Raw genomic sequence first — 27,094 nt, forward strand, 5'->3', positions numbered from 1 at the left:
CGGAGCAAATTTACATGTCAAAGTTCATCAAAGCTGAATTTAATGCATAACAATTAGCGCAGATTGACTCCACCGCTGTGAGCAAATCCACTAATTGCTGCGATTGTGTGTGACTGGGCCTTAATGCTGTCGCTGGTATCTGTTATTAATGTATATATTTACATTTCCTGGTTAGTAGCCACACTTTGCGCAATGGCAACCTTATTGTGTGTGGTTCTCAGCAGGCTAAATCCTCAACACAGAAAAGGAGTCCATTTAAAGCTCTGCAGATCCAAGCGTTGTGATTTCAGGAGTTACTATAATTGACCACCTCTGACTGCCAAGCTGAAGCTGTGGGAGCTTGTTGGCGTGAGCCCAAGTGAGCCAACCTGCACATCTGAGTGTTTGTGTGATACAAATATGGCACACCGCTGATTATTTATTTTCTCCTTTTTTTACTCCAGAATGCGGGAGAGGGACCTACAGAGCATGTGCAGAAGGGCGCTGCTGCTGACCGTCTGTATGGTGTCTCTGTGGGGACAACTGACCAGTGCATCGTCACACAGAAGCCACATAGGTAAAGTACAACACTGCATGTGTTCCTCATTGCTATTTCTGCTGGGCATCTTGCCTAGACCACCCAAAGGCTGCTACTACTGGCTGCTACCAACAGTGTAGGTGGAGAGGCTGAGGATTAAAGAAACATACTGGTATTATTTTGTTAATTCATACTGTCCCTATTTCAGTCAATTCCCATGAAAAGTCTAAAAAAGAATTACCAGTTTTTAATGTAGTTTCGAAAATAATGGGAGCTTTTGACTTCCAGGAGAGCTGGAGAACACACAGCAGCATCGACAGACCGTGGCAAATACACCAGCAGGATAGATGAGAAAAACAACAAACAAATATGAATTATACAATACATTGGCAGTAACTTTTAAGTGTCTTGCTGAATAGACTGTAATGACTTGAAATTGTTGAGAAAACAGAACATCATTCATTGATTGTCCCTGCATACCTACGTTTATGAATTAATGGATTTTCCCAGCCATGTATGTTGAGACAATAAACGGACTCTTTCTGTTCGTGTTTAACGCTTTTAGAAAAAAAAGCTCCTAAAAATAGAAATTGTACAGCCATTTATTTTCACCTTGAACAATAAATCATCACATTAACACCGTGAGATGCATCATAGCAGATATGATACAGCTGATAATGTCATAAATAATATTATATCATCACTTGGAGGGTAAGTCCAATGGATTATAGTTCTCTCACTGACTGCATCCTGAGAAAACAATCAAAACCAATTCCTTACAGCTCAGGTCAGTAGCATGTGTGGGCCACAGTTCAACTCACTGACCTTTCCAACAGAAACTGATAGAATTAGCCAAGCGTTCTTGCGGTCTTTGCTCACCAGCAAAGCACAGATTTACCGTGAGGTTGCAGTCATGCAAGTCGAGAATCGCATGAAAAAAAGTAATACTAGTACATTAAGTGTGTGTATGCATGTGTGTGTGTGTGGCAGGGGACAATACCTTTCAATGTTATTTCCCTTAATGGAGAGATGGCCTTATCCCTGGGCTTATTGGTAGAAACTGTGACCACACATTGAAATAATGAGCCTTGTTCCACTAGAGGCACACGTTGGCTGGAGGGACACAGCTCCACGTTAGCTGAAAACAACAACATGACCAGCAAAAGAAAAGAAGTTTGATTCCATAGAAGTCTATGACAAAATGACTCAATGACAGCAAACATTGTGAACATGAGTTTATGGTCTCAATCGCTAGTTTCAGGTTTTCTTCAATACAGCATGATGTTCATTCAGTAAATTATGGTCCCATTTAGAGTGAAATGGACCTTAAAGCAGGGTATGCTTCCGGGGCGGGTTACCTTGTAATTGTTGCTACCACAGCGTTGTCCTATCTGGTAGTTGCCCATGTTTTTGTCTCAGCGCTTGAACCCTTTCATAGTTTATTTTACCCCATGAAAGTTAATTCTAACCGTTTTGTTTACCTAAAAATGTCTATTTCAGCATTTGATTGATGGTGACAGACTTTGTCGATCTTTATACGTCACCCTCCGACTTCCTCCTTTGCTCCCGTCATAATTGCTATGACCACTAGAGGTTGCCGACTGACAATATTGAACCTCCCTACGGTGATCCAGCTTACCAATAGATGATTAGATGATTACCAATAGATGATTACAGCTATTAGTCAACACGTCCCTTGTCCACATACTGGTCTGTACTTTAGTTTTTCATGGTTACATCTAGTAGTTCACGTTAAGGGAAATGCTGCAACTTAAAATTGTATTATAGACAATAGTGTGGTAACAATATGGGAAATGCACTTTCCTATTTCAACACAACAATGCTTCTGTGCACAAAGTGAAGAAATGCTTTTCTGAGTTTAAAGAACTCAAACGGTCTGCACAGAGCTGATCCAAATCTCTTCCAATACCTTTGAAGTGGAACGCTGATAGCGATTCAGAACATCAGCGGTTAGCCTCACTAATGCTGTTTTGGCTGAATGGGAGAACTCCTGCAGCCAGGCTCCAAGGCTGTGAAAGCAGCATGAATGACCACTGCAACTCCATATCGCTCACGGGGCACCACATGCTTACTTTTCACCTTCTCATGAGATGATCTAACGCAGGGTTAGGCCACATGAGGCATGCGTGCCACCAGTGGCATACAAGACCAATGTCACACTATAGCCCTAAAAACTTCCTCCTATTGGCCCGTTTCATTCTCTCCAGAATTAGTTACGTTTATTGCTGGTGAACAAGATTGGTGGAAGTTAGTGTTAATGATTTCAACTCAGATGTGGATGCTTTCATAAGGATGGCAGGTGTCATATGTAATTAAAATGTGCTAATTATAGGAGACATTTGTTATTTTAATTTTTTTTATTTTGCTACGCTCGTTGGCTATAGGGATGGAATAAATGTATAGATCCGTCTGAGATCTAATGTTGATGTGGTGTCAAAATGAATCTTAAGGTTGATAGGGCACACTGATAAACAAGAACATTAAAAAAAGGCACTTCACATCAAAAAGATTGCCAACCCCTGATCTAAACAATACATAAACATTTTTTGGAATAGACTTGATGATTACTGACAGTAGAGTGGTGAATCCCACTTGTGACTGCCAACGTGTTGGATAAACAATTTCATCTTCAGGCGTACATCGCCGGCCCTTTGGTTTTGCATTCGTCCCGCTCTTGTGTTTTTTCCGTGCGTATCCCTGTGATTTATTAGGAGGGAGAGAGGGGGCCAACACAAGTAGCCCGGCCCCGTTCTCCCCGGGCTGCACTGACACTTAGGTAATCACGCCGCCCGTCCCTGAGCTACGGAGGTCAAGCCAAGGTGGACCCAGCAAACAAACCTCTTTAGCGCCTTTGTTTATTGAGGTGGGGGGCTTCGCCAAAGCAATTGAACCTTTCATCATAGCCTGACTGGAGCCGGCTGAGCTTACAACGCGCACACATAACCCCTGTAAAAAGACCACTGCATCCCCCAGAGCACCATCTGCATTCATTAGCCAGTCATGAAAGAGTGGCGAGAGAGAGGAAGGGTGAGAGGAGAGTGGTCTGGGTAGAGAGTGAGCGTGATAACAAGTACCCTTTGGCTGTGCAATTTGCTTTGGTCCTGTTGATAGGATTTAGACTGATGATGTGACCAGGTCAAATTGCGGCCTCATTACTCAGCTATTTAGATACTTGGATACTTTTTTTTTTCTGAACAGTATCTCACTCCGTCCCATTTAAAAAAACAGTAATCAAGCTCTCTGTGGTTTCTTGGTCAGTGCCTGCGAGGGGAAACGCTGAAACGTGGTAGAGAGGAAAACGGGCGTGAAAAACATTTCTCACTGAGGCTGTGTGATGCGAAGTGGCAGCAGCTCCCCCTTTTCAAGATAGAAACGCTCCAAGCAGTGCCGTTTACAGGTCGTAAACTCTGTTACATTTTTAAATATAAAGCATTCAGCCACGTGGCTAATGGATAACTCCACAAATTGGAATCAAAATGGCTTTGGAGCTCAGGTTTACGTTGGGTTTATATCAAGGTCCCGTTCTACATTCACATGCACACAAGGGGCCGTGCTGCCTTATTAATAAGATGAAACTGTGCACTGGCTCTCATTTGAATTCAGAGGAATATTTCCATATTTGCTCATGGTAGAGACTTTCTAAAAACAGTGTGATGCACTCTAATGGCTGATTTTTCTTGCTTTAGGGTTGCTGTTTTTTTGTCCCTCGTCATTTTCAGTGTTTCATATTAAGAACAAACCGGTTCTCCGGGGCCCAAATTAATGGCAGTATTCAACATACATTTTTACCTTTAAAAACTTTTTTCTTTCCCTCCATTGTCCCAGTCAGATTAATATACTTTTTTGGGGAAAATATATATTATGATGTGCTACATTATTAAAAATTGTGAATTTGAATATGCTTACTAGATAAATTGTTCCAGAAGAAAATAGTCTGTGAATAGAGCTCTTCATGGTCGATGGGTCTTGATGAAAACCAGGCAGCTGAGTTCTTTTTTTAGTGTCAAAAGGCTTAGATCATTTTAGAAATTACAAATAGTATAATTTCAGACGTGGAATAGCTCTGGGGTATTTAGTCATTGGGTTTTGAACAATGAAAATATATATATATTTTTTTAGAAATATTAAAAGGGAAATTGGAAGATGGTTGAAAAAAGAAGTTTATCTTCATACTGCGCAGTCCCATCATTTTATACTGATTAACCGCTTTCTGCTTTTTGCTCATTAACATTCTACGGAGCCTCAAACTGACAGAATGTAGTAAAAGATTACCGCAGCAGTCAACATGCCTGACCTATTTGCACCATTTTGTCAGTTCCCGGGTTCTGTGTTTTCACAATGAGAGGATTTTTCAACTTCAACAAGTATCAATCGGGACACTGAAGGAAGAAAAAGACCAAAAGAGTGCAATAGAGGAGAACCATCAGATAAATTAAGCCCGACTGCAAAACAAGCCACTGATTCTAGTGGCTGTTCAGTTTATAGACACAAATGAAGGCAAAAAAAACCAAATTCAGATGAGGAAATGTTTTGGGGGAATATTTTGATCCCAGCCAACTGGACCCACACTGTACATTTTCTACCTCATTATTTCTCATCAGGAGCTTCAGTACACAAGTTCCCCCATGTTTATTGGCCTCTAATGAGCCCGGTAACGCAGTATACCTCCGCTGTTGTGTTGCAGCATACTTCAGCGGGCCCCACACTCCACACAGCAGGTCAGTGTGGAACCCTTGCCCAGGGGTAGCATGACATTATACCAAAATCGGCGGCGGAGGCAGGTCACCCCGGCCCTGGGGACGCGTGGGGATGCAACTGCGGAGCATTCGTCCTGACATTTGGAGAGCAGGTGGAGGACACAATGGTAGACGGAGAAAGCGAGCGGAGGGAGATTGACATGGAGATGTGTGGCTGTTTGAGATGCACTGTGGGGATGACAGGGGTCAGCTCGCCCCATCTCCCGGTGGCAGCTAGCGAGATTAGAAAACCATCAAACGTCCTGTGCCATACGCATCGGAATGGCAGCAGATGAGCCATGAGTGTCTGCGTGTGGCCTTGGTGTGTGTGTGTGTGTGTGTGTTTGTGTAGCCAGCGGAGGGGAGCAGGGGGAGAGAGTGTGTGTGTGCTGAGAGAATGTCAATAGTTTTATTCACATGTTTAGAGGAAATCAAAGTTCACTCCCGAGCTTGTTCTTTGTATCATGTGGGTAATGTTATGGTGATAAAAAACAGAAAAGACCTTGTATACATCTGCAGAATTTTTAAGGGAATTTCTAGTTTCATACAACCCGATTCCTATTTTTCCTCGGAGGGAAAATGTGAAGGCTGTGTATCTGTAAGCATGCAAGATTTTAAAAACAGGATTAAGGATCATTTGAATGGTAAATGGACTTGTATTTGAATAGAGCCTTTTTAATCTCTCGACCACTCAAAGCGCTTTAGTTAACACTACGTGTCATCATTCACCCATTCACACACTGATGGCAAAGGCTACCATGCAAGGGGCCACCGGCATCATTCATACCCGTTTATACATCGATGGCACAGCCTTCGGGAGCAATTTGGGTGTCTTGCCCAAGGACACATCGTCATGGACTAGAGAAGCCGGGGATCGAACTGCCAAACTTCTGATTGAGGGACGCCCGCTCTGTCTTCCGAGCCACAGTCGCCCCATTTTTACATTTAGTACTGAATGTTCTTTTCTTCAATTTCGTTTTGTTTTAAGTTTGTCATCTCTTCATGTGTTTTAAAAAAATGTCAACTACTACTGTTTTGTTTTTAAGTCTGTTGACTGTCTTTACATGGTGAAACTTTTACGCTGCCATCTTGGCCAGGACCCCTGTGTGAAAGAGATTTTAAATATATCAAGGGTTATGTTCAAACTAGCCTACTGCCTACTACATCATTCAGTATGTGATGCCTACTGCGTACTCAATTAACAAGTAAGTGTGCCATTAACAGGAGACTGTTCACACTGAAGTAAACTCTGCATCACATGATCGATGTACATGAGTCAATCACGACGTTAGCGGCTCAAGCTACCTTTGAAATGAGATTGTTTATCACAAATGTAACCTCTTCCCCTCAATTGAATATTTTCCAGTATTATTTTAACGCAAATTGAAATTATTGATCATTTTAGTGTTGAATATGTTTTCTACAGTACCATTTTTTTCTCTTGCTGTCAATGGTAATTGTTTTATCCAGCCGGTTGTTTATTTAAACCGTCTCCCTCACAGACTGAGGAGACACAATGCATTTTGGGGCAGTTGAGTATTTTTAGTAAATCCACTTCGCATAATTCTTGCTAATCTAGTAGACATAATTTCTTGCGTACACAAAATTCACATACTCTGCAGTTGGAACACACTTCTAAATTTTGCATCATACTTTACTGGTCTTTACTGGTAATTGTGTACTCATACAGTTTTCTTGTGACATTAGGTATTATAACCAACATTTCATGTGCACTCGCCCTCAGTTTCACCTAAAAAGGAAGGAGACGATATATGATAGTTCATTAAACATCAATAGGCCTATTAACATACATTGTAGAAGTGCATCTTGAGAATGAGGGTTTAAGGTAATCTGCATAAACTGATTAAACTGATTGACTATGTTGGCTGAGACGCAATGTGTAATAAAGCTTTTTTTTTGTTTTACTTATCGGTATCTGTACTCTGCTTCTGCATCTGGGCAGAGTTTTTAAGAAAATAGAAGAGAAAAAAACAGAAACTGGCCGGTACAAGATCTTAAAGTAGAATCTGTCTCTGTGTTCTATTGTCGCAGACAGGACCCATGATCAGATACGCCAGCAGGCTTCTATCTCCATCTCCTCTCTAATTACAGCTTAAACGTAAACCCATTATTCCTCGCTACATTATGAGTTACCTCCAGCTTCTCTGAAACTCCAAGAAATGAGGATTTTGGGGATTTTGATAGAAATCGAAAAGGAGAGCCTGGTGATAACAATTTGAGCTGATGAATGCAATTAGCGGAGAAGTACTAACAGCATGGCGGTAATTGGGTCTTACAAACTAAAAGCCTGCCCTTACCCAGCAATTAGAGCAACCTCCTTTAAAGTTAGTCAATTGTATTGCTGTTAATGGGCTGTGCTTGGTTGAAGCTTAGCACGAGGAACCACAGTCCCCTTTCAAATTATCCACTCCTTGTCTCCGCTCTGTTGAACCTTTAATGTGTTGAAGAGTTTCCGAAGCGATTAATTTGTTAGTGATGGTGATTCACTGCTCTACAGATGTTGCTACATAACATTAACTTTGGAATCAGTAATTTATTACAATTTATGTGTCATAAAGAGGAAGAGTGTCGTCGCTCAGCTTTCAAACATTTTATTCCCATGCTCTGGTATTGTTGCTGTTCATTTTTAAGGAAGGAGGGGAAAGACGTACACTTAGATTAGTATTATTATTAATACTATGAATAAACCTTTTATCACACCTTCTGAAGGATAAAGACCGCAAATCATTTGACTGACATTTATGGTATCTACACAGATAATTCAAAATCAATAAGCTCAAAGACCATAGAAAGGGAATTATTTTCTATTTATGTGAAGATGCACACAATGTTGGAGCCTTTCTTGGCAACGCACACATCTCTTTGTGGACTATTTCTATGTTCATGTTGATCGACACTTGAACTCATTAATAAGGATCACGGATCCATTCCACTTTATTCGCCGCTCAGATAATTTGTGGTGTATGTCCTTCAGGAAACAAACCACAAAATGGCAAAAGCATGATACATATTGTTATTATTAACTTAATATAGTTAATGTCTACCTCTGAGCCAGCACCGCTATAAAAGAGTTTATTGCCCTTTCCCTCATTCCTTTGTGGGTCATTTTATTAATATCTTGCTGTACAAAAGGTCACATTTTCAATTTCAATGAAGATAACGCTCTTAAAACAGCTTTAGTATAATGTGTGATGAGAAAACAGTCGTATAGGTCCTCTGTGCAAACAGCTTTTTAAGACCAATATATTTTTTTATTCTTAAGACTTCTTCTGGCTGAAGTAAGTGACCCTTCGCTAAGCCACGCCCCCCCCCGCTGCCACTCCGTCAAGCTGTTGGATCAACCCTGGAGCCCGCACTGTCATTAACTGCCCTCTTTTAATAGATATTATCTCATTTTAACGTTTAGAAACTTCTCCTTACAACCTATAACGAGTATCACTAGTACACAACGTTTAATCATGACTAGCTCTAAATCCACAAAATCAGCCTGAAAATGAAGAAACTCTGAAACAATCCATGAGTGTCTTTAGATCAGAGCCGGTTAGTTGTCGGACCTTATTCAGAGCTGACCGACGCTACGCTATGATTGGCCAGTCTGCGTTCAAAGGTGGGACTTAGCGAAGGGTCGATTATGACTGGAGCAAAGGGCGAAACGAGGTGACGTAGTATAACGGTCAAAGTCCGAACCTCCACAAGTCTTTCCCCAGGGAGGACACAACGTTCACAACATCCATGTCTTGTGTCAAACCAAAAGTTAATGTTGATTTTTTAAAGTTTTTTAAAATAAACATATGTCGGTTGACTTACGTGAGTTAAAATAAGTCGCCTTTTGCTGGTACTCTCCAGCGGTCATATATGTCATTTTGGGGGTCATTTGCAAAATTCTCCTTTAAGTATGAGGGTGTGTTGGATCTGTCATGGTTTGCAAGATGGGGTCGATACGGTGGAGGAAATTTCTCATCGGGTGTGGTGTGTGCGTGTGTGGTTCATTATGATATCATTTTGTTTTCATGTGTGTGTAAAGAAAATATACAGGTAAAACTTGGACAAGAAGACTTGAACAATAATTAGGTATTGAGGTGATTGATTGGTGGCTACCAGCATCCAGAATCCCAAAAAAGTCCCTTCATCCCAAATGTTTGTGAATGAATTAGTAGCAGCATGTATTCCAGCATGAAATCGCAGATTACACGTTTGGTTCTCTGATGTCTACTTCCATAGAACATTTCAAGCTCACACATATTTAATTAACCTCCGTAGGCAATAAAAATAGCACATGTTAAAGCTGCGGTTTAGTTGTGTTACGCTAGATGCTCTACAAATGGTTTCTCGCAGAGTGTTTCCCTTAGTGACACACACACACACTGTATATGTCCATAAGAGTGTATCATAGCAGTTTAAATAGCTTCAAAGCAGCAGGCAGAGATGCCTGAGTCATGATGGGAACAGGTGCAGACAGGTGCAGCCATACTCAGAGAAGCCTGAGACGTGTTTGTGCAGAACCAGTCAGACGGAGGACAGACAGAAAGAAAAGCAGGCAAAGATCATAGTATTTCAACTTATTGAACTTTTTAGGGAAGGTTTTCATGCCCACTGTCAAGCTCCAAAGTAGTTAAAGTAAAACATAGCATTTACAGATAAAGCAGGTGACACTGAGGAAATGGGTCTACACTGATGGTGTGAGCAGATTGTCTGGAAAGGGGCTTACAAACTCACTCTGCCACGGTGATTGACTCAACGGAGCCGCCCCGATCTTATCAAGCATATTTGATATTTACAACCCGATGTCTGGATGGTTCCTGCGGTGTGTGTGTGGGGGGGGGGGGGGATAACAAACTTCAAAGAGCATCGACCACCTGCTGAGTTTATAGTGAGTTCAGGCAGAAGAATCATAAATAAAAGTTAGAAATATGCACGGAATGAACGTCTTTCTGTTGTGCTCCTTTTGGCAAGTTACAAAAGGCTGATTAATTATGAATCAGCCCAAATGTATACCAGCATCCAAATCAGCTTAATTCAAAGTGCCTGATTGGTAGTGGAGTCAAGTCGTGCCAGTTCATTTTTTTAGAGAGAACACTTAAAAACAAACAAATATTGGCATTTGCTTTACAGAGAAGTTAAATGTACCTTTTATATCAACGATTTTCAAACTATAAGGCTGTTGTGGGGGTGGGGATGGGGGGCAGAGGTGATAGGGACAAATGCATGCAGGTGTTTCTGAAAAACAAGAGGAGTTAAGTTATATTTGACCCTGTTAGCCAACAGCTACAGCAGCAGCAGCGGCTGTGACACCTATCTGAACACACAGGCATGGACGAAAAATGCACGGGTACAGTACGAACAGGAACGGCTAATAGCATGTTCATCTTTTTAATAGTGCTACATTGCTATATTGCCTAAAGAAAACAGGCCCCATGATGTAGCCTACAGCGTAACTCACTGAATCAACACTGTGGCAACATTAAGCTTCCTGTTTACATCCCACAACACATTATGGTAACTGTCGTTCTAAAATACTGTTTGGGGCACAGTTGTCTTGATTTTACCTGATTTTGATGAACACATTCTGAGCAAAAGAACACTATTCTGACGGCTAGCTTTGAGAAATAACATGATCAATTTAAATTAATCACGAGTATTTTCTCTTTCACTGTTAGCGGCTGGTTCTTGTAACTCTGTCGTCATTAAGACCGGTTCCAACAGCTCAACATCTGTCTCTAAATTGGCGTGTAGTATTATTTCAAGATGTCTCAGAACATGTTGGGAAAGTTTAACGTCCTCTCTAAACGCTAATTCCTTGTACTTACTATTACAGATATGCAGCCTCCAATCGTAAATATAATCCATTTGCCTTAACAACTGTCCCCCGAAACCTCTTTTCCACGCAGTCTGATAATATAAATCCTGACAGACAGTTATGAGTGCTCATCTGTAGTCAGGCGATGTTGAGAGGGAAGTCGAAGAGAAACTCGTCAGCTGTTCAGCCTTGGGTGGTTTCTTTTTTTCTTTTAAAGTAATGCTACGCTATGGCCGGGTAGTTATTCACTAGAGGCTGGATACTGACTGAATAAAGTGAAATATAAGCTTCTAAAATGCAGTACATCAATTGCTTGCCTCCATCTTCCGGCTGCGCTCCATGACTTTTTGCCTTCTGGCTCACGCCTCCTCTGGAATGAAGTGTGCAGCACCGGGTTTCCACATCGGACCATAAAAACAGCAACCGAGGCTGAGCATCAAGTTTATGTGAATGGACTGGTGCATAAAATGTAATGGGTGGAACCATTGGCGTTCTCCTGAAATGGCTTTTTTTTAAAAGGTTTGTCGACATATTTTCAGCAAGATGGTCTATTAAAAAAAAGGAACATTTATATTGAGCTGTCAGTGGGTGGACAGGTCAGATGCTCCTTTAACAGTGTCCACGGGCGGCCCACAATTCAACAGGGGATCAGTGGCGATGGCTGCATCGACGCTAACAAGATAATAATGTTTTCCAGGGCGAGGTTTTGATTTAGAGCGACTGTTTAAATATACCCCTCAGATAGCAGCATTTAATGTAATTACACGACAGTCTGATTTAGAGGAGAATAATCTCTGATCCTCAGCTATGAGTCATTTAAAGCAAACCATCCTTCAAAGTATGCTTGTTGTTCTACGTTCAACACAGTCTGTTGTCTCCACCTAATCCTCCATCTCGTGAAGGAGGATCCATCTACGTCTTTTGAGATCGTCGTGTCACTGTTACAGAAATATTCAGTTTAACTGGGGAGCCCCCGTCCCCTTTTAGTTGAACCAATCCTTTGTGTTTCATATCTGTCACTCAGCTCTGAAAGGCATCAGTGGAATCTGCTCAAGATGAAAAACATGGGAATCCAGTCGGAGAGCAGAGACGGCAGCTGTTTAGAGCAGACATGACATCTGCTTGACAGATAACCAGCACGTGTGCATGTCAGATGAGAAACCAGAGGAGTGGAGGATCTCCGGCTTCTCTCTTGTCTGCCTCTATGGAGACCAACGCAGTCATGGTGACGCTGTTTGATTGCGCTCTAGAAAATCCACTTCCACGCATGCTATATTATTATTATGTCATACAGGTTACTGTAAACCATGGATGTTACTTATAAAGGAAAGCAATCAAGTACCCGTCACCTGAAATGAGTGAAACAGAAACAACTGACTTAAAGGAAGAGGGGTCTCTGGATTCTCCTTCAGTTTGAGCTCAAAACGTTCTGGACTTAAGATGCTAGTAGTTAGCATCAGGAAATATTGTGTTATAGGAAATGTAAAGCTAGTGGATGAATGTTATCAATTTTATAATAGCATCTTTAATAAAAAATCATGACCTTTGGATATCTTGTGGAGTTATTTTTGGTAAACACAGGTAAGTGCATTAAGGGGCAAATTCGCAAAAGCATTGCACAGCTTTTCCTGCTTAAATAAAAGAAAAATAAACCATGTCACTTTCAAAGCACCCGCTAAGGGTAAAATGCACCCCTAACTTTGCTGCCAAGCAAATAGGGCCTTGGTGCTCCTGTGCTATTTGCACATATTTTAATTAGAAAACTTGCAAACATTTGGTGCAAAATGTTCCCACTTTCTATGCAATTGAGCCTCATTGCAAAAACAGTCAAATTCACAAAGATCAGTGCTAAAAGCCACATGCAGTTGCAGTGAAATTATTAGCGTCTTCTGAGAATTGGTGGTAACTGAAGCTACACATTCATAAGGGTTTTTCTCCGTCTCATTTAAATTCATTGCTTGAAGTTTTGAAGAATGCCTCTGCACCTCATCGGCCTGAAAATACAATTTTCTTTTTCTCTCTGCCATTGTTCTGCTCACTGAGTGAGCAACATTTATACTTTTCCACATAAATAGTTGCAATTAGACGAAACAAAAGGCAAATCACGCTCAGCTGTCATACATTATGGGCGTGTTTGCGCTGTAACAACGCTGTAACAATGCTGTAACAACGCTGTAACAACGCTGTAACAACGCTGTAATATCGTTTGTGAATTTGACCTTCAGACCGGCAGAGAGCTATTGAAAGTGATGCACAATTCATGGTGCATTCAGCGGCTGCAATCCATTCTTTGTGAATTCGTCCCTCAGTTTTTCATTGTGTTTATCCTTGAGGCATAACAAACCATTGTCATGAATGTGTTATGCTTTGTCCATGTGCTTGTTTGTCAGATACAAATGTGATACAAACAAAGCGGGGACTCACTCATCAAAACATTGCTCCGTAGAGCTCCATCTGTGTTTTCGCCGCTTTAAAGGATGCAGAACTCAAATGCCAGCCTCCCGTGTCAAAAGTCGTTGCTTTATATGCGCAACCCCACCCACACCGGCCTCCTGGATTGTTAAAAACCTTGCAAGTAAACCTAATCCAGGGAGAAATTATACTTCCACAAAACGTATTTGGTGAAGCAATTTCGTATAAATGAAGTTGGTATAAGAAAGGGTCGGCCATGAGCACCACTGCTTTGTGTCAAAAAAGATTTCCCTCCAGCCATCCATGACCCTTAGCCTTGTGTTTGTTCTGGAGAGAGAGGAACACTTTGGGAAATTAGTTGTCTGCAGTTTAAAATCAATGTTGCTTGTTTTTCATATCCTATTGGCTTCAAATTAATTCCAAGTAGCACAGAAAACAACTCAATACATGTTGTCTGACTGTGAATGAGAGAACAAAACCCACTGTTTTACTAAGTTGGAACAGAAAGATAAAGGATTTCTTTTTTCCTTTTAACATTATTGCATACGTTATTGAACCGGAGTCAAGATGAGACCGCACAGAGACCTTTCGCAGTTTCTGCTGGTAAATACAAACAAGAAGGACGTTACAGGTGATTTCTAATTGCCGGGTTTTCCTTTCCACAATACAACGTTTGACTAATAGCTAACATTCTCTGTAGTTATGCACCTCGCTTCATTTACAGTAGTGGTAGCCCATCAAATGAAATGATTATAAAAGCTAGATATTCGGTTAAAGCTTCAGCCTCAAGTGGGGTACCTTCTATGATTTCAAGGATGTTTCCCGATCTTTATGTAAAACAAAATACACGTAGTGATAGACAATCATGGGATACATGTGTCTCTTGCAATGTCAAGATGAGATGATGGAAAAATGCACATGCAGTGTTATTCACTAAAAGCGCCAGAAAATCACGCGATGAAATGAGGAAAAAGACTACAATGGTTCTTTGACGGTGTGTCTGAACATCCCTTATTACATTTTCAGTGACTGTCTAGAGAATGAGTAACCGTGTCAAGACAACACTGTCTTTGCAGAAGGGTTTGAGTCCGTGTATGAGTCTTTTTCTGCCTCTCTGCCGCGGCTGTCCCTGGGTTTAATAACTTCAGTAGCCTCTCCCTTATAAAGCTGTATGATTCCTTGAGGGACTCCAATTGATCAGTCAGTGGTGGGCTCTAACATCTTGGCAGCCAGATGAATGGTACTGACATGGACTTCATCTAAACCGCGAAAGCATACACCCGGGGAATGTAAGGGCCCACTCATCTGTTTCTACATTCTTTCTCTCGAAAGATTGTCCTCGGTGAGTCAAAGATTAAAACATAGAAGGAATCCTGCCACCAGAAAACAGACCTATGAGAATAAAGATCCATGAACAAGCAACACTCACACTTTATTTTAGTAGTGCGATCTCAATAGCTTTGCGTTGCAGTTGGGTTGTGGTTGGCTTGATTCTCGGTCTGGCTGCTCTCACAGGAATAACAAAGCACTGAATATGATATGCACTGCAAGCACTCCTTTAGCGGTAACTTACAGGATCTGTCAACCTGGTGGTTATTTCGTCCAGCATGATATAGCATTCATTTAACATTCTCTTACTATCTCTGTTGTCGAGAGGCAATGGGAAAATGGGAAATAGAGACTTTGCCAACAACTGCGTTGATGGGGTAGGGGATCATGAAAAGTCTTCCAAACTGAAGGTCAAAATAGGTTGTTTGACATAACGTTTTTCTGTTGTACAATAGTGTTTGTCAATGCTACAAATTACTATTACAAACATGACTCGTAAGCCCATCTCATGTCTACATGCTCAAGGTTTGGCTAAATCAACTCTGGTAGGGTTACGGAAAGATTGTGGTCAACCAACGTCAACGTTAAGCAGGACATGAGAATTCAAACAGGGGTCTCCTACGCACCTATGCAGTTGATTGCATGTGGAGCAGACACAAAGCAACATCAGCATTCATTCGTAGTCGTGTCTCGGTCCACCTGGCGAATGTCAGTCAGCTATTTACTCTCCTTTTAGCTCAGTTTTGGTCTCCACCAACTGCTGAGAGATATGTTTGACTCTTTAGCAGCTAAATGCAACACCTTGTTCACCCGCTAGTGGCTAACTTTGTCTGATGTATGATGCCGGTCAGGGTGCACAGAGGGTACAGCTTTTCTGCTGAAAACGGCGCCAATGAGAGGGGTGTGTCTGAAACAAAGCCCTACACTTGCAGGCCATAAATAAGAAACTTAAAGGCTAAAATATGCTGAAATAAATCAGGTGATAATTCTCTGTTGATATCTTTACCATCCAGAAGTAGAGTAAAACATTTTCCTGATCAATATTCAGGTTGAGAGATACTGGGATTTCATTTTAAACTAAACTCCTGCTTCAGTCTCTCTCTCAGCTTATTTCTTGGGTCTTGCTGGGCCTGATTGTCGGCTCAGCAGGTTTACAGCTGGATGGAAATGAGTGAATCGCCTCTGAATATGGTAATAACATTAAACACTGGTCTTGTGAGAGTTCTCTTCGTGTTCCTCACCAGGCATGAATGTTTTATAAACCAATAATAGTATGTCTTTGGTGTGTTTTCAGCCTCATTAAAATACTTTCTTTTAAATGTGGCAGCAAACCATTTGAATGGTTTTACCTGAAACTACATTTAATACACGTGTACACACACACACACACACACACACACACACACACACACATTTCCTTTTAATTAGTATTTTGTCTGTAAGAGGTGAGCAGCTGTGGTCCGTAAGCGTCACAGGCTCAGTTTTACCTGGAAACGATGCTGCACTTCGTTGTGTTCAGCATATTCAGAGGTTTTTGAGTCGACCAAAATGGGTATTCGGGATCTGGAGCAAACTGTGTGATTTGAATCATTACTAATTCATAGGCTGTCTCCATTTTATGGCCTACAACCTCTGTTTTTATGGCTGCTGCTGTTTCTGCGGTCTGGGCCTGTGGCCAGGATGTGACTCTTTTTTTAGCGTTTTGATCTGCCTCCGCACTTGCCGACTGGAAAAGGCCGGCTGGCAAGCACGCTGCTTGAGGTCGGATTGAAACAGAAAATACACACTGCATGTTTTGCTCTCTGTCCCTCTGTGGTGAAAGCCTACTGAAGCCGGACTTGTTGCGTCACGCCTCAGTGGATAAAGAAGTTTGTTTCCTGTCAGGCAGATGCGTCTGTTCTTGTCAACAGGGCGGTCAAAAAATGTCATTCGATTTGAGGTAAACGTTTACGGGCACTCAAAATGATTGGTCACCAAGGGCTGTAAAGTGTGCTAGTGTGACCTCTGCACTTGGTGTTTAGATGACCAGGTTCTTGATTAGTGTGTTTTTTTTACAAGTGACTGTAAATGGCTGTGTAATTGGTTTGATTATTAAAACGGTTGGGCTGTAATGTATTTCAGTAATTACGTTCCTCCATACAGTCTCCGCTCCCTGGGTAGGCGTGAAGATGTGCTGGAGCTTACACAGCTGATAACGGTATAAATCCTGTCCGTGATTCACTGCTTATTGATTCCTCTGTGGTTCAAAACACAGTCATTAAAAAAAGACATCATATTTTGGCCTCATCAGCGTTGGTGTTGTTTTTCGTGTCAGTGAGTCAGCTTCCGAGTGGTGTAGCTAACCATTAAATTGCCTTGTCTGAATATTTTACTGTCTAAAGTTATGTAACAGCTCATTCACATTCAAGACTTTGTGTCTTTTTCTCGTTCTCTGGTCAATTCAAACATTGAAGACAAAAGAGAGAAAATTCTGCAGTTTTCGCTGAACTCTTATTTAAACAATCCTGAGACGCAACTTGTTGTTATAGATGGCCTTCAGTTTTTTCTTCCAACCGTCTGCACCAGCACAAGTTTTGTTTAACTTTGTGTTCCACATCATGAATTTTCATGTTGCAGACGTGTTTGTTGATGATATTTAGGGGGTGCGATTGGATTGCTAACGGTGACTGGTGAAATAACAACACAATGAAAACTATTCATAATTCATAAATGTGATTTTGTTATTGTTGTACAAAATTAATAATGAGAACATTTTGAAGCATAATGACATTGACCAATATTTATTGTGATTTTTTTTATTTTCACTGGTAGTGGCAGTAGAGATACACTCAAAAATGTGAAAATCCATACCACTCTCATGTCTGTAAGTTAAATATGAAGCTAGGACGAGCAGCCAGTTAGCTTAGCTTAGCATAGAGACTGTAAACAGGGGGAAACCGCTATCCAGGCTCTGTCCAAAGGTAACAAAATCCCCCTACCAGCACCTCCAAAGCTCATCGAATAAAAGGTTATGTCTTGTTTGTTTAATCTATACAAAAGCTTTTTAGTCATTGCTGGGTGCCTGGCAACCGCATGGTGACAATTAAACTCCATGAAGTCACAGCTTCCAGGCAAGAAATGTGTTTGATTGATGATGTCATTTTCACACTTTAATTTTTGTACTAATACCAATTGTGTTTGACATCCCTCCTCTTTGGTCCAACATGTATTCAGATAGACATATATCTACTATAAGTTAATATTTGCCGGCCGATATTTGGCTCTAGCTTTAATGTCATCTGTGAAATAACACATTTACTGTGGTTGAGAAGTGTTGATTGGGTTTCTCAGGGTGTACCTGTTAAATTAGGAATCACTGATGCTGTCTTACTTTATCACTTCTGTAAGTTCTCGCTGCATACCAGCATAACAGAGAGGTTTGCATATGAAACACAACAAGCTCCGCCACTCCCGATATAGTTTTAAAGTTGTGGATGTCAACTTTAATGAGTGCTTTGTGACGTTAAGCAGTTGTTTTTTTTCAAGTTGGTTATGTAAATTTGCAGTTTTCAATGTTGTTTTACCATCTGTCTTAGCCTGAGCCTTCAAACTCAGCCTATTATTTTAAAACAAAAAAATAATTCTGCCAGTGGTAGCAGGTAGTGTAAAATGTCTTCATGTACGTTTTACCTTGTTTCAGAAATGTTCCAGAAATTGGCAGGTTTAGGAATGATGTTAACCAAAATTGTTGCACAAAGAAAATGAATCTATTCCAGGAATACATACATGATATTACTCCAATGACAGAATCTTTTTAGTACTTATATGCTTTTTTCAACAGAATGCTTCCTCAGTGTCACAATGACATATATAACATCCTATGCATTATGTTTGGCACATGATTTATTTCTGATTCTGGCTTCTTGCGATCGGTAAGGTCTCCCTGTCAGCATTAAAATCAACGGCATGCTTCTGTTTTTCTGACGTACATTGTGCTTCGATTACTGTATCTTATGCTTGACTGGCCAGGTGAGTTTGATCCGCCCAGTGATGCATATGACAGTTGGAGCAGTGTGTTGTTCTTGATGCCTCCCTAGCTGCAGGTTAGATCAATTGTTTGATTGCTGCCGAAGCTGAAAGCAACCCGTGGCTTCGTTGTAACCCGCATGAATAGTTCTTTGATAAGGACAACAGGACAGCTCTTTTCCCAGTGACCGGCAACAAGTTTCAGTCCACAAATGAATGTACAGCATTAAGCAACGTTAAGGTTTTGGTTGTCCAGTGGGATTTCTCAAGGACTTTCTGAGCTGGGACCGGATTTAGTTTGACGAATTACTGCCTATTTTTAATGTATACGTGGCCTGCATGAGATGATTTTTACAAAGGTCAGCTTCAAAACCCTGTCTATACATAAAAAATACATATTTAGTGTCAGATTGACCTTAGATCTAATATAGTCAATGGTATACTAGTTTAATATGAAAGTCTCACTTTCTAAGAAAAGTCATCCCTGTATAATCAATGCTTTTAATGTCACTCAATCAAATCTCTTTATTATTAATTTATTGTGGGTGAAAGTGACTGGCAGCCGGTTGAAATGAACAGATCATTTTGTCATTCAGGAGGAAGTTTTGGAACATAAAACCATGTGAAAACAAAATGCCTCAAAAAGTAAAAATATACCCGAATAAAATATAATAAAGCCATGGTGTTCTTTTACTCTGCCCCTCTTTTGTCATCATGTTAGTGAACTGCTGCATGAATAACATGATATCAAGTCAAAGAGAGTGGAGCGGGTGACAGGCTAAATATGCAAATTGAAAGGAGAGTGCATCCGCCAATTTGTCTTTTTCATCTGTCAGAGGATTCACACACTGCAAGGTCTTATTTATAAATGCACTGTATCCTCATACAAGTAATGACAGGTTTGTATTTTCTTCTTTTAGTTGTGCCACACTATTCACCATGAACCAATGCACAGTGCTGTGCAGCCCACAGTGTTTGACACACAGTAGTTTTCTGAATAACTGACTGATAACTGCTGACTGCTTGTCAGAAATAGACACATTTTTTATCAGTTTTATTTAATCACTACTCGCTGAATTCCTCTTTTGCTTTTTATACATTTGTACGTGCAAGTTGTAGTCCCTTTATACGACACAAGGAGGGAAAATACATTTATAATGTAAGGAGAATGAGTTGAGGACTTACAGTCTGAGGAAAGAAGCTGCTCTGTACTCTGGTAGTACAGCTGATACTTTATATCGTAACGCTTGTCTGATGGCAGCAGGGTGAACAGGCTGTGGCTGGGGTGGGTGTTCTCTTTTAATTTCCTTTGGACTCTGCGCAGGCACCTCATCTCACCAAAATCACGGATTCTCGGTAGACGGGTACCAAGGATGTTTTGGGCGGTTTAAATCACCCGCTGCAGACTTCAAGTTATTTCAGGTTTTTCTATCAGCCAAGTTCCATTGAATTGCCTGTGCTTTTTTCCTTACTTAACTTTGCAGCTGTAAAGGCTCGACAAGAGGAGGGAATTTTACTCCAACTAGCAGTGACGTGAATGTTGGCATATTCGTAAACGTGAGGGATAGATGAGGACCATGCAACCGAACTGGTGTTCTCTTAACCAATGTAATCAATACGAACACAAATAGAGAATGTAATATTTGTGCACCAAATAAAAAGCGTAAACAAAAAAAACAAATGTGACAACATAGAAATAGATTTCATGTTTCATCACACAGTCTTAATGCTTTAATGCTAGGAGACAACCTCTAAAACAAATACATTTGCTGTACTGATAACTTGAAACAGATATAAGTATCATATGTCCATGTACAGAAGATATACAGTTTGTTTTACCGTTTTGTCCTTTTTTTTCCAGCTCTGTGCAGGTTCTGGTTGCATATTGGAATTTATCAATCAGGGATCGATGCGTATGATTGTAGTGCAGAGTGATCTGCTTCAGAGTGGTATTGATTGGCTGAGGGGTTGGGCCTCATGCCAGTTCTCATTAGTGGTCCCTGTCCTTTCACCTCTCTTTGTCTCTCATCTCTCCCTCTTGCTGATGTCGCTGCCTGGTGATTCTAACTGATGACAGTCCTAAGTGCTTTAATAGAAATGTATTGATCACAGGTGTTTTGAGCCATTCACACAAACACACAGAGAGAGCCCAGCAGCCTATCTGTATGTTGCACTTCACGACGCTCACACTCAGTGGCTTCCATTATAAAGAGCATGGTTTGTACTGTGAACAGGGTGACCCTGGTGGTTGAACAGACCATTTTACAACCAGAGAACCAGAGGTTCAATGGTGCTCCGACCATTGTCAAATTGTCCTTGAGCAAAACATGGACCTCTTAACAGCCCAGAGCCGCAGCTGTATGCATTCATGTATGTTTGACTTAAAGGACGTAAATAGAAGTAATATATACACCTCTGGTTGTGTGAAATATGCCCAAAGTGTTTTCTAAATAATGAATGAATGTTGAATTATTCATAAAATGTTCTTGGCACTAAAATGCTTCTCCAGAACCCTTTAGTAGTCATTACCTTCGAACAAACTAGTTCAAAATCAGAACACAGAGGAATACTTCAATTCAAACTATAATAAAATATACAATAAAATGCAAAACAAATACAGTTAAAGGAGAATTCCTCTCACATTTTAAAGAGAGGGAAGAAACTAGTATGTTGATTACAAATTTTACATCATCCTTTCCACATTTAAAAAAAAATATCCTGAGTGAAATAGTTTGACAGTTTGGGAAACTTCTTGCGAAACTAATATGGCGTCATCCTAAGATAAAAAGCCACCCTTCATCTCCTCTAAAGCTCACTAATTAACACTTTTTTATCTCTTTTGTTTAACTCATACAGTTGTGGTTTTACAGTGGCTTATGCTAAGCTAAGCTAACTATCTCCTGGCTGTAGCTTCAATGGAGCGGGATCAATCGTCTCATCTAACGCTCTTATAGCTTAGCATGAAAAGCTAATGTGTAGTGTGTTTCCCAAAATGCAAAACCATTTCTTTAATGTTGAGAATTTTACGAGTTAATCTCTTAAATGTATTGTTCCATTTAATTAACTCGCGGGTGCGCTCCATGTCTACATTTGTAGTAATATTTATTTTCTTCATTAGTTCAGTTTTGTTTTGTTCTTCCCCAAGTTTACGTTTTCGTAACAACAGCAGTTCATGGTTGTTTCTTCTCATACGATCGTTACCAACTTCGTCTGACCACGGCGCTCTGCTCTCTGACCTCTCATCCTGTCTACACTGCATGGCGGTATAAGGTCCAGGCTCAGAGTCAGCCACCTTCGCCAGCAGCTCCAGTTTTAATCAGCAGCTCTTTCCACACGGGCAGCCCCGACCAGCCGCTTCCTGCACCTTAATGAGCCGAGAGTCCCAGGCCAGACATAACCGCAGCTCGCTCTGTAGCTTTCCCCTCCTCCTTTCCACATCACAGCAGAGTGGGCGTACATACGGCCAAACTACATCCAATGAAGCCGATCATTGTGCAAGACTAGCAGACAAGGTTGAGAACATTTTAAAGGCTTTCAGTATGACATCTTTCCCTTGACGCTATTTATTTTTGACAGCTAATTCAAATGGAATGTAGGAGTAAATATTATCTTACTGTGTTGCCGTCTTGATTTGTGATTTGTAATGCTGCAGGGCCAGATACAATTAGTGAGCTCTTTCTAGATAATCAGGTTATTTACAATGATTGTCTTTGCTCATTGCACCTTTTGTGATTGCCTATTGTCCGTGCGCATCTATCTCTTAAACAAAGTTTGAATATTCTATTCAAGCTATCCCAACTTTTGAAATTAACTTTGATCGGGGGGCTGGCTGGTGGCTTAAAGATAATCACATCAAGGGCATGGAGCCTGACCCGCTTTTGCATCAGTAAGTTTCTGCTCGGTCAAAAGCACTCAATCGGCAATTGTTGTCTTGCCTTTTGTGGGAATGTGAATAGCACCTTATTGATTGGAAGCAAAATGTTTTTAATGTTGGAGATGAGATTTCAGGATTGCTAGCTAATGGGAAGATGGGAGCTTGCTGCAATCTATTTTCAAGTCAAGTTCCAAATTGAAAATCTTTACAGGCATAATTAAGGCTTATCTGAAAGGAATGTCAAAACTTTTCAAATGCTTTTTTTATTTATTTTTTTCACCCGTCCAATCCTGATTGTTTCGTGTAAATACAGCGACATGCTCAGAATAGTGATGAGTCTATGCAGAAAAGTAATGCATATAAAATAGAGAGCAGTATTGATGTTTGACCCAACTTAATGGGAGTGAAAACAACATCCTTGTAATTGATATTGTAATGTTCTTCCACGTAAATAAGCAGTTAAGTGATGTTAATCCAGTCATTTTGTAGAAGTATATGTGTTTTTGATGTTCTATAACTATATTAATCTTATCCCAATGGAGAAATTGTCTTTCCCATCCTCTGGTTGGGGTGCAGGGTCAGTGGATTAAGTATGTTGCTCAGGATACGTGGGCAGGTAGAGCTGCACTGGGGTTCAAAGTCAGGCTCCTCCACCTGGGGGGGGGGGGGGGGGGGGGGGGTGACCTGGGTTTATAAGTAGCCGTTGGATGTTTGAAACAGGACTGAGAGACAAACTAGCTGTTGTTTGTATCAATCTTCTCATCTAACTTCCAGCAAGATTTCTTCCTAAAATGTTGAACTATTCACAATTTCATATAAAATACTTGCTCAAGATGTATGTATGAAGTTTGTATCAAGTACTATAGTGGAATGTTGACAAATATATGTTATACATGTTATATATTTTATTCCACTGTGCCACACAAAGACGAGTTAAAACAGGGGCACTGTATGTATTTTGAAACAACTCTATTCATGCCGTTCTGGTGCCGTAATGTATTAATCCGCAGATGAAAATAGTTCCCAATAAATGCACTTTTTAGTCCTGTTTGAATCATGTTTGCTAAAAACTACAGTGCCCAGCTATTTCACAAAATTACTTCTTTTTTAATGAAACTATGTGTTTGTGAAACACACGGGCTTGCAGCTGAGTGACACAGACATGGAAGTCAGTGAGAGAACAGACAAATGCTGTTGTTTACGGCCTTTTTTAATGGGATTTAGAATAACACAAGCCTGATCAAACAAAAACTAACAAAAAGCATTTGACACATGTGAACATAAAACACAACGTTTACCAACATAATATTCATAGCGTTCTATTATTTGTTGCTCTGATGGTTGGTGACAAGATGGAATTACTGTTGCCGTCACATGCATTCTAACCATTGCGTACGTTTGTGCTTCCAGTTCATGTGAAAGCAGGAACCTGTGAGGTAATTGCCGCACACCGATGCTGCAACAAGAACAAGATCGAAGAGAGATCCCAGACTGTCAAGTGCTCCTGCTTCCCTGGACAGGTGGCGGGAACAACAAGAGCGGCTCCATCTTGTGTAGACGGTATGCCAGGCTTCTCATTATAGTTTTGGTAATGATATGAGACTGACTTCTGATCAGGGTAGAAATGCAGGGACAAAACTGTCAAACCTGTCACGAAGCTTCCGGTGCTCATTATCTGGGTATGAGAGGTTTATTGTATGAAAGAAGAAAAAAAAGGATGTTGTGATCCTGCTGCTGTGTCTCGAAGGCTTTATAATCCTTAACATCAAATCGCCCACCAGTTCATTCATTCGCCCCTGTTGTCCGTTACCGAGACCATATCAGACCTTGTGTTCAGCGGAGTAAACAGAAGGCCAGATCAGTTAATATCATGTCAAAGGTTGGCCTCAGTTACAGGTGCATCGATCCCCATTTCCTCTTGTCACTGTAATGGCTCCGACAGGGAATTCCTCAGATTTGACAGTTCTCTTTTCGCTTTAGAAATGTCAGGGGAAGCTGTTTCTCCCCTGGAGGCCTCCTCGGAGCAACTTAAGACCTTGACGCTCAACCGTCTGCTGCACGCTCTGTTACCCCCTCATACTAACATTCACCCTCCTCACACCGCTCACACACCTGCTCACAACGCTCACCGGCTTGACATTGACCCACACACTGCAATTCAGACCTGAAAACACACTGGGGCAAGACTGGCGGATCTCCTCTATCTGGCAGAGATCAAGAGATGCTCTCTTCAATCGCTGTGATGTTTATAGAGACCAAAAGAACTTGCTGTTGCTTTAGCCAGGGCAGAAGCTAGCTACACTTTAAAAAAGCATGCTTTGAATTGCCTCCTCCTTTTTTTTTTTTTTTTACTGTATTCTTCTCCTCACAGCATCCATAGTTGCACAGAAGTGGTGGTGCCAGATGCATCCCTGCATGGATGGGGAAGAGTGTAAAGTGCTGCCAGATCTCAAAGGATGGAGCTGCAGTACAGGAAACAAAGTTAAGACAACCAAGGTGGGTTTGATTCACAAAAATGGTACATATTCTTTTATTCGGATGAGTAAATGTCCGGCCATGGCCTGGGATAATAACAGTTGGAACAAAATGTGACCCTAGAATAACGGAGGAGGGCTTGAGACGTGTTAGAAAAAGAAAGAAACGAGATAGCACCAGAGGAGTTTTTTTTTTTTTTATCAACTTCAGATGAGAGCTAGCAGCAGGAGTAGGAGGCAGCAGGAGAGGAAGATGTAACTCACAGGGGAGATTCAGTGAAGTGTTTCTTAAAAAGGGGTGAGTTAAGTTCAGATATCTATTTGGCAACATCTCGTAATTTGTTGTGGAAGGTTAAGTACAGTCAGTTTATTGCATTTTTACTTAAGTTGCTAATTCGGCAAAGTAGATCAGGTATCTAGAAATCGGGCAGGAGGCCGAAGAATTCTTCATGTAGCACTGGAGAATCAGTGTTCATCTGTACTGTATATCATATTGTGAAATATGTCACTGATATTCTGTACAGAGTCAAGTAACAATGCTCTTATGATGCTCTATTATTTCTGTGTGAGCTCATCGGAGAAGAACAAACAAATAAGGTGCAGTGATACGATGCATTGCTTGCTGTCGATCTCCAGTGTTTTAATTCGCCACATGGGTCCATGTAGTGTTGATGATGCAGGATGACAGTCGCCAAAACTGTCCAATCAAGGATTTACCTGAAAACAAGACACCAGCATGCTGTTGATGCCTCAATACTGTTCACTATTGCTTCCCTAGAGTGAGTGAATGCAGATGTTAATGGAGATTTGATATTAAATGAAGGGACATCGATCTTTTGTCTTCTGTCTGCATGGACATAAAGTATAATTTCACAAAAAAAATCTGAATTACAGATTAGAAAGGACGTGTGCCAGACAGATGCACAGGAATAATAATAATTATATATAATGAATAAGATCAGGAATGAACTCTAAGTTGAGGACAGAATGTATATAAAAAGATAAAATAAATATAGAAATGATTATCCTAAAACACTCAATTCTCAGTTGGTGGTTTAGGTGAGGAATGACATTTGGACGCATGTGGCACACAACAATTAATTATCACCTCTATAATAATCAGCATGATTGTACACCAGTGAGTTCAGAGGTACAAAATTGGAAAACATTCCCTCTTGGGAGGAGAGCAGAGATCCAGCTCACATGTCTCCACCTCATCCTCTTGGTTTTAGCATTAAGGGTAAGGGAGCAGGCTGGAGTCGGGTCCCGCCTTTGAACAGTCAGAGCAGGCTTGCATATCACTTCAAAAGTGCCAGCGAGAAGCAAAACAAAGGCAAGTGAAGGCAGGAGAAATACAAACAAACAAACAAAAATCCCCCCAGGAAGCCAAATAGTCGAGTAGGATGTGCTGAGGCAGGACAGGAGGGCTCAAGCTGTAGCATTCCTGGGATTAATAGAGGTTATCTGGACGCGTGTTTTGGGTTTCAGGGTGTGGAGGACCTGAAGTGGATGCTAGGTGAGGCGGGAGAGGGGGGGGCACATGGGGCCCTTAGCCATCCATCACAGGCTAGTGTTTGACTCAACAAACGCCTGTAGTTGAGCTGCCTCTTCCATTATTCATGGCTACAGGAGGCATGGACGAAGCAGAGCTTTTTATTTTAGCCGGGTTAATAATTCATGCCCTCTCACACAGCCACGGTAAAGCAGAAACAGAGGCACAGACAAGCAGGGGTCCAGGTGGCTAGTAGAACCCGTCAGAACCTCGACTCTTCTTTTGATTTGGAAGTCAGCGGGGGTCGCTGCATGCTCGTGGCCCTGCTGCCTCCTACAGAGAGCCGGCAAGGGACAGCCGGTGTATGCTGGAGGACCTCTGTGCCCGAGCTTCCTGCACAGTTAACATCATTCTGA

General features: G+C 41.1%; 1 protein-coding gene across 1 annotated transcript; it reads left to right on the plus strand.

The window, feature by feature from the left end:
* The first annotated feature begins 444 nt into the window (after positions 1-444).
* On the plus strand, positions 445-27,094 carry tafa3a (TAFA chemokine like family member 3a). The gene is made up of 4 exons (XM_076096706.1): positions 445-556; positions 24,123-24,272; positions 25,084-25,230; positions 26,880-27,094. The coding sequence occupies exons 1-4, from the start codon at positions 445-447 to the stop codon at positions 27,092-27,094; spliced, it is 624 nt and encodes a 207-aa protein (XP_075952821.1).

Source organism: Anarhichas minor, unplaced genomic scaffold, assembly GCF_050575085.1.
Source record: "Anarhichas minor isolate MPS153535 unplaced genomic scaffold, ASM5057508v1 ptg000023l, whole genome shotgun sequence".
NCBI lineage: Eukaryota > Metazoa > Chordata > Actinopteri > Perciformes > Anarhichadidae > Anarhichas > Anarhichas minor.

What these genes read in the sequence shown, in the direction of transcription:
- tafa3a (XM_076096706.1), top strand. Translation starts at nt 445, where the DNA reads ATGCGGGAGAGGGACCTACAGAGCATGTGCAGAAGGGCGCTGCTGCTG. An exon ending in GTCACACAGAAGCCACATAG is followed by an intron (nt 557 to 24,122) that starts GTAAAGTACAAC and finishes TTGTGCTTCCAG; the next exon opens with TTCATGTGAAAGCAGGAACC. An exon ending in GGGTTTGATTCACAAAAATG is followed by an intron (nt 25,231 to 26,879) that starts GTACATATTCTT and finishes CCTCTCACACAG; the next exon opens with CCACGGTAAAGCAGAAACAG.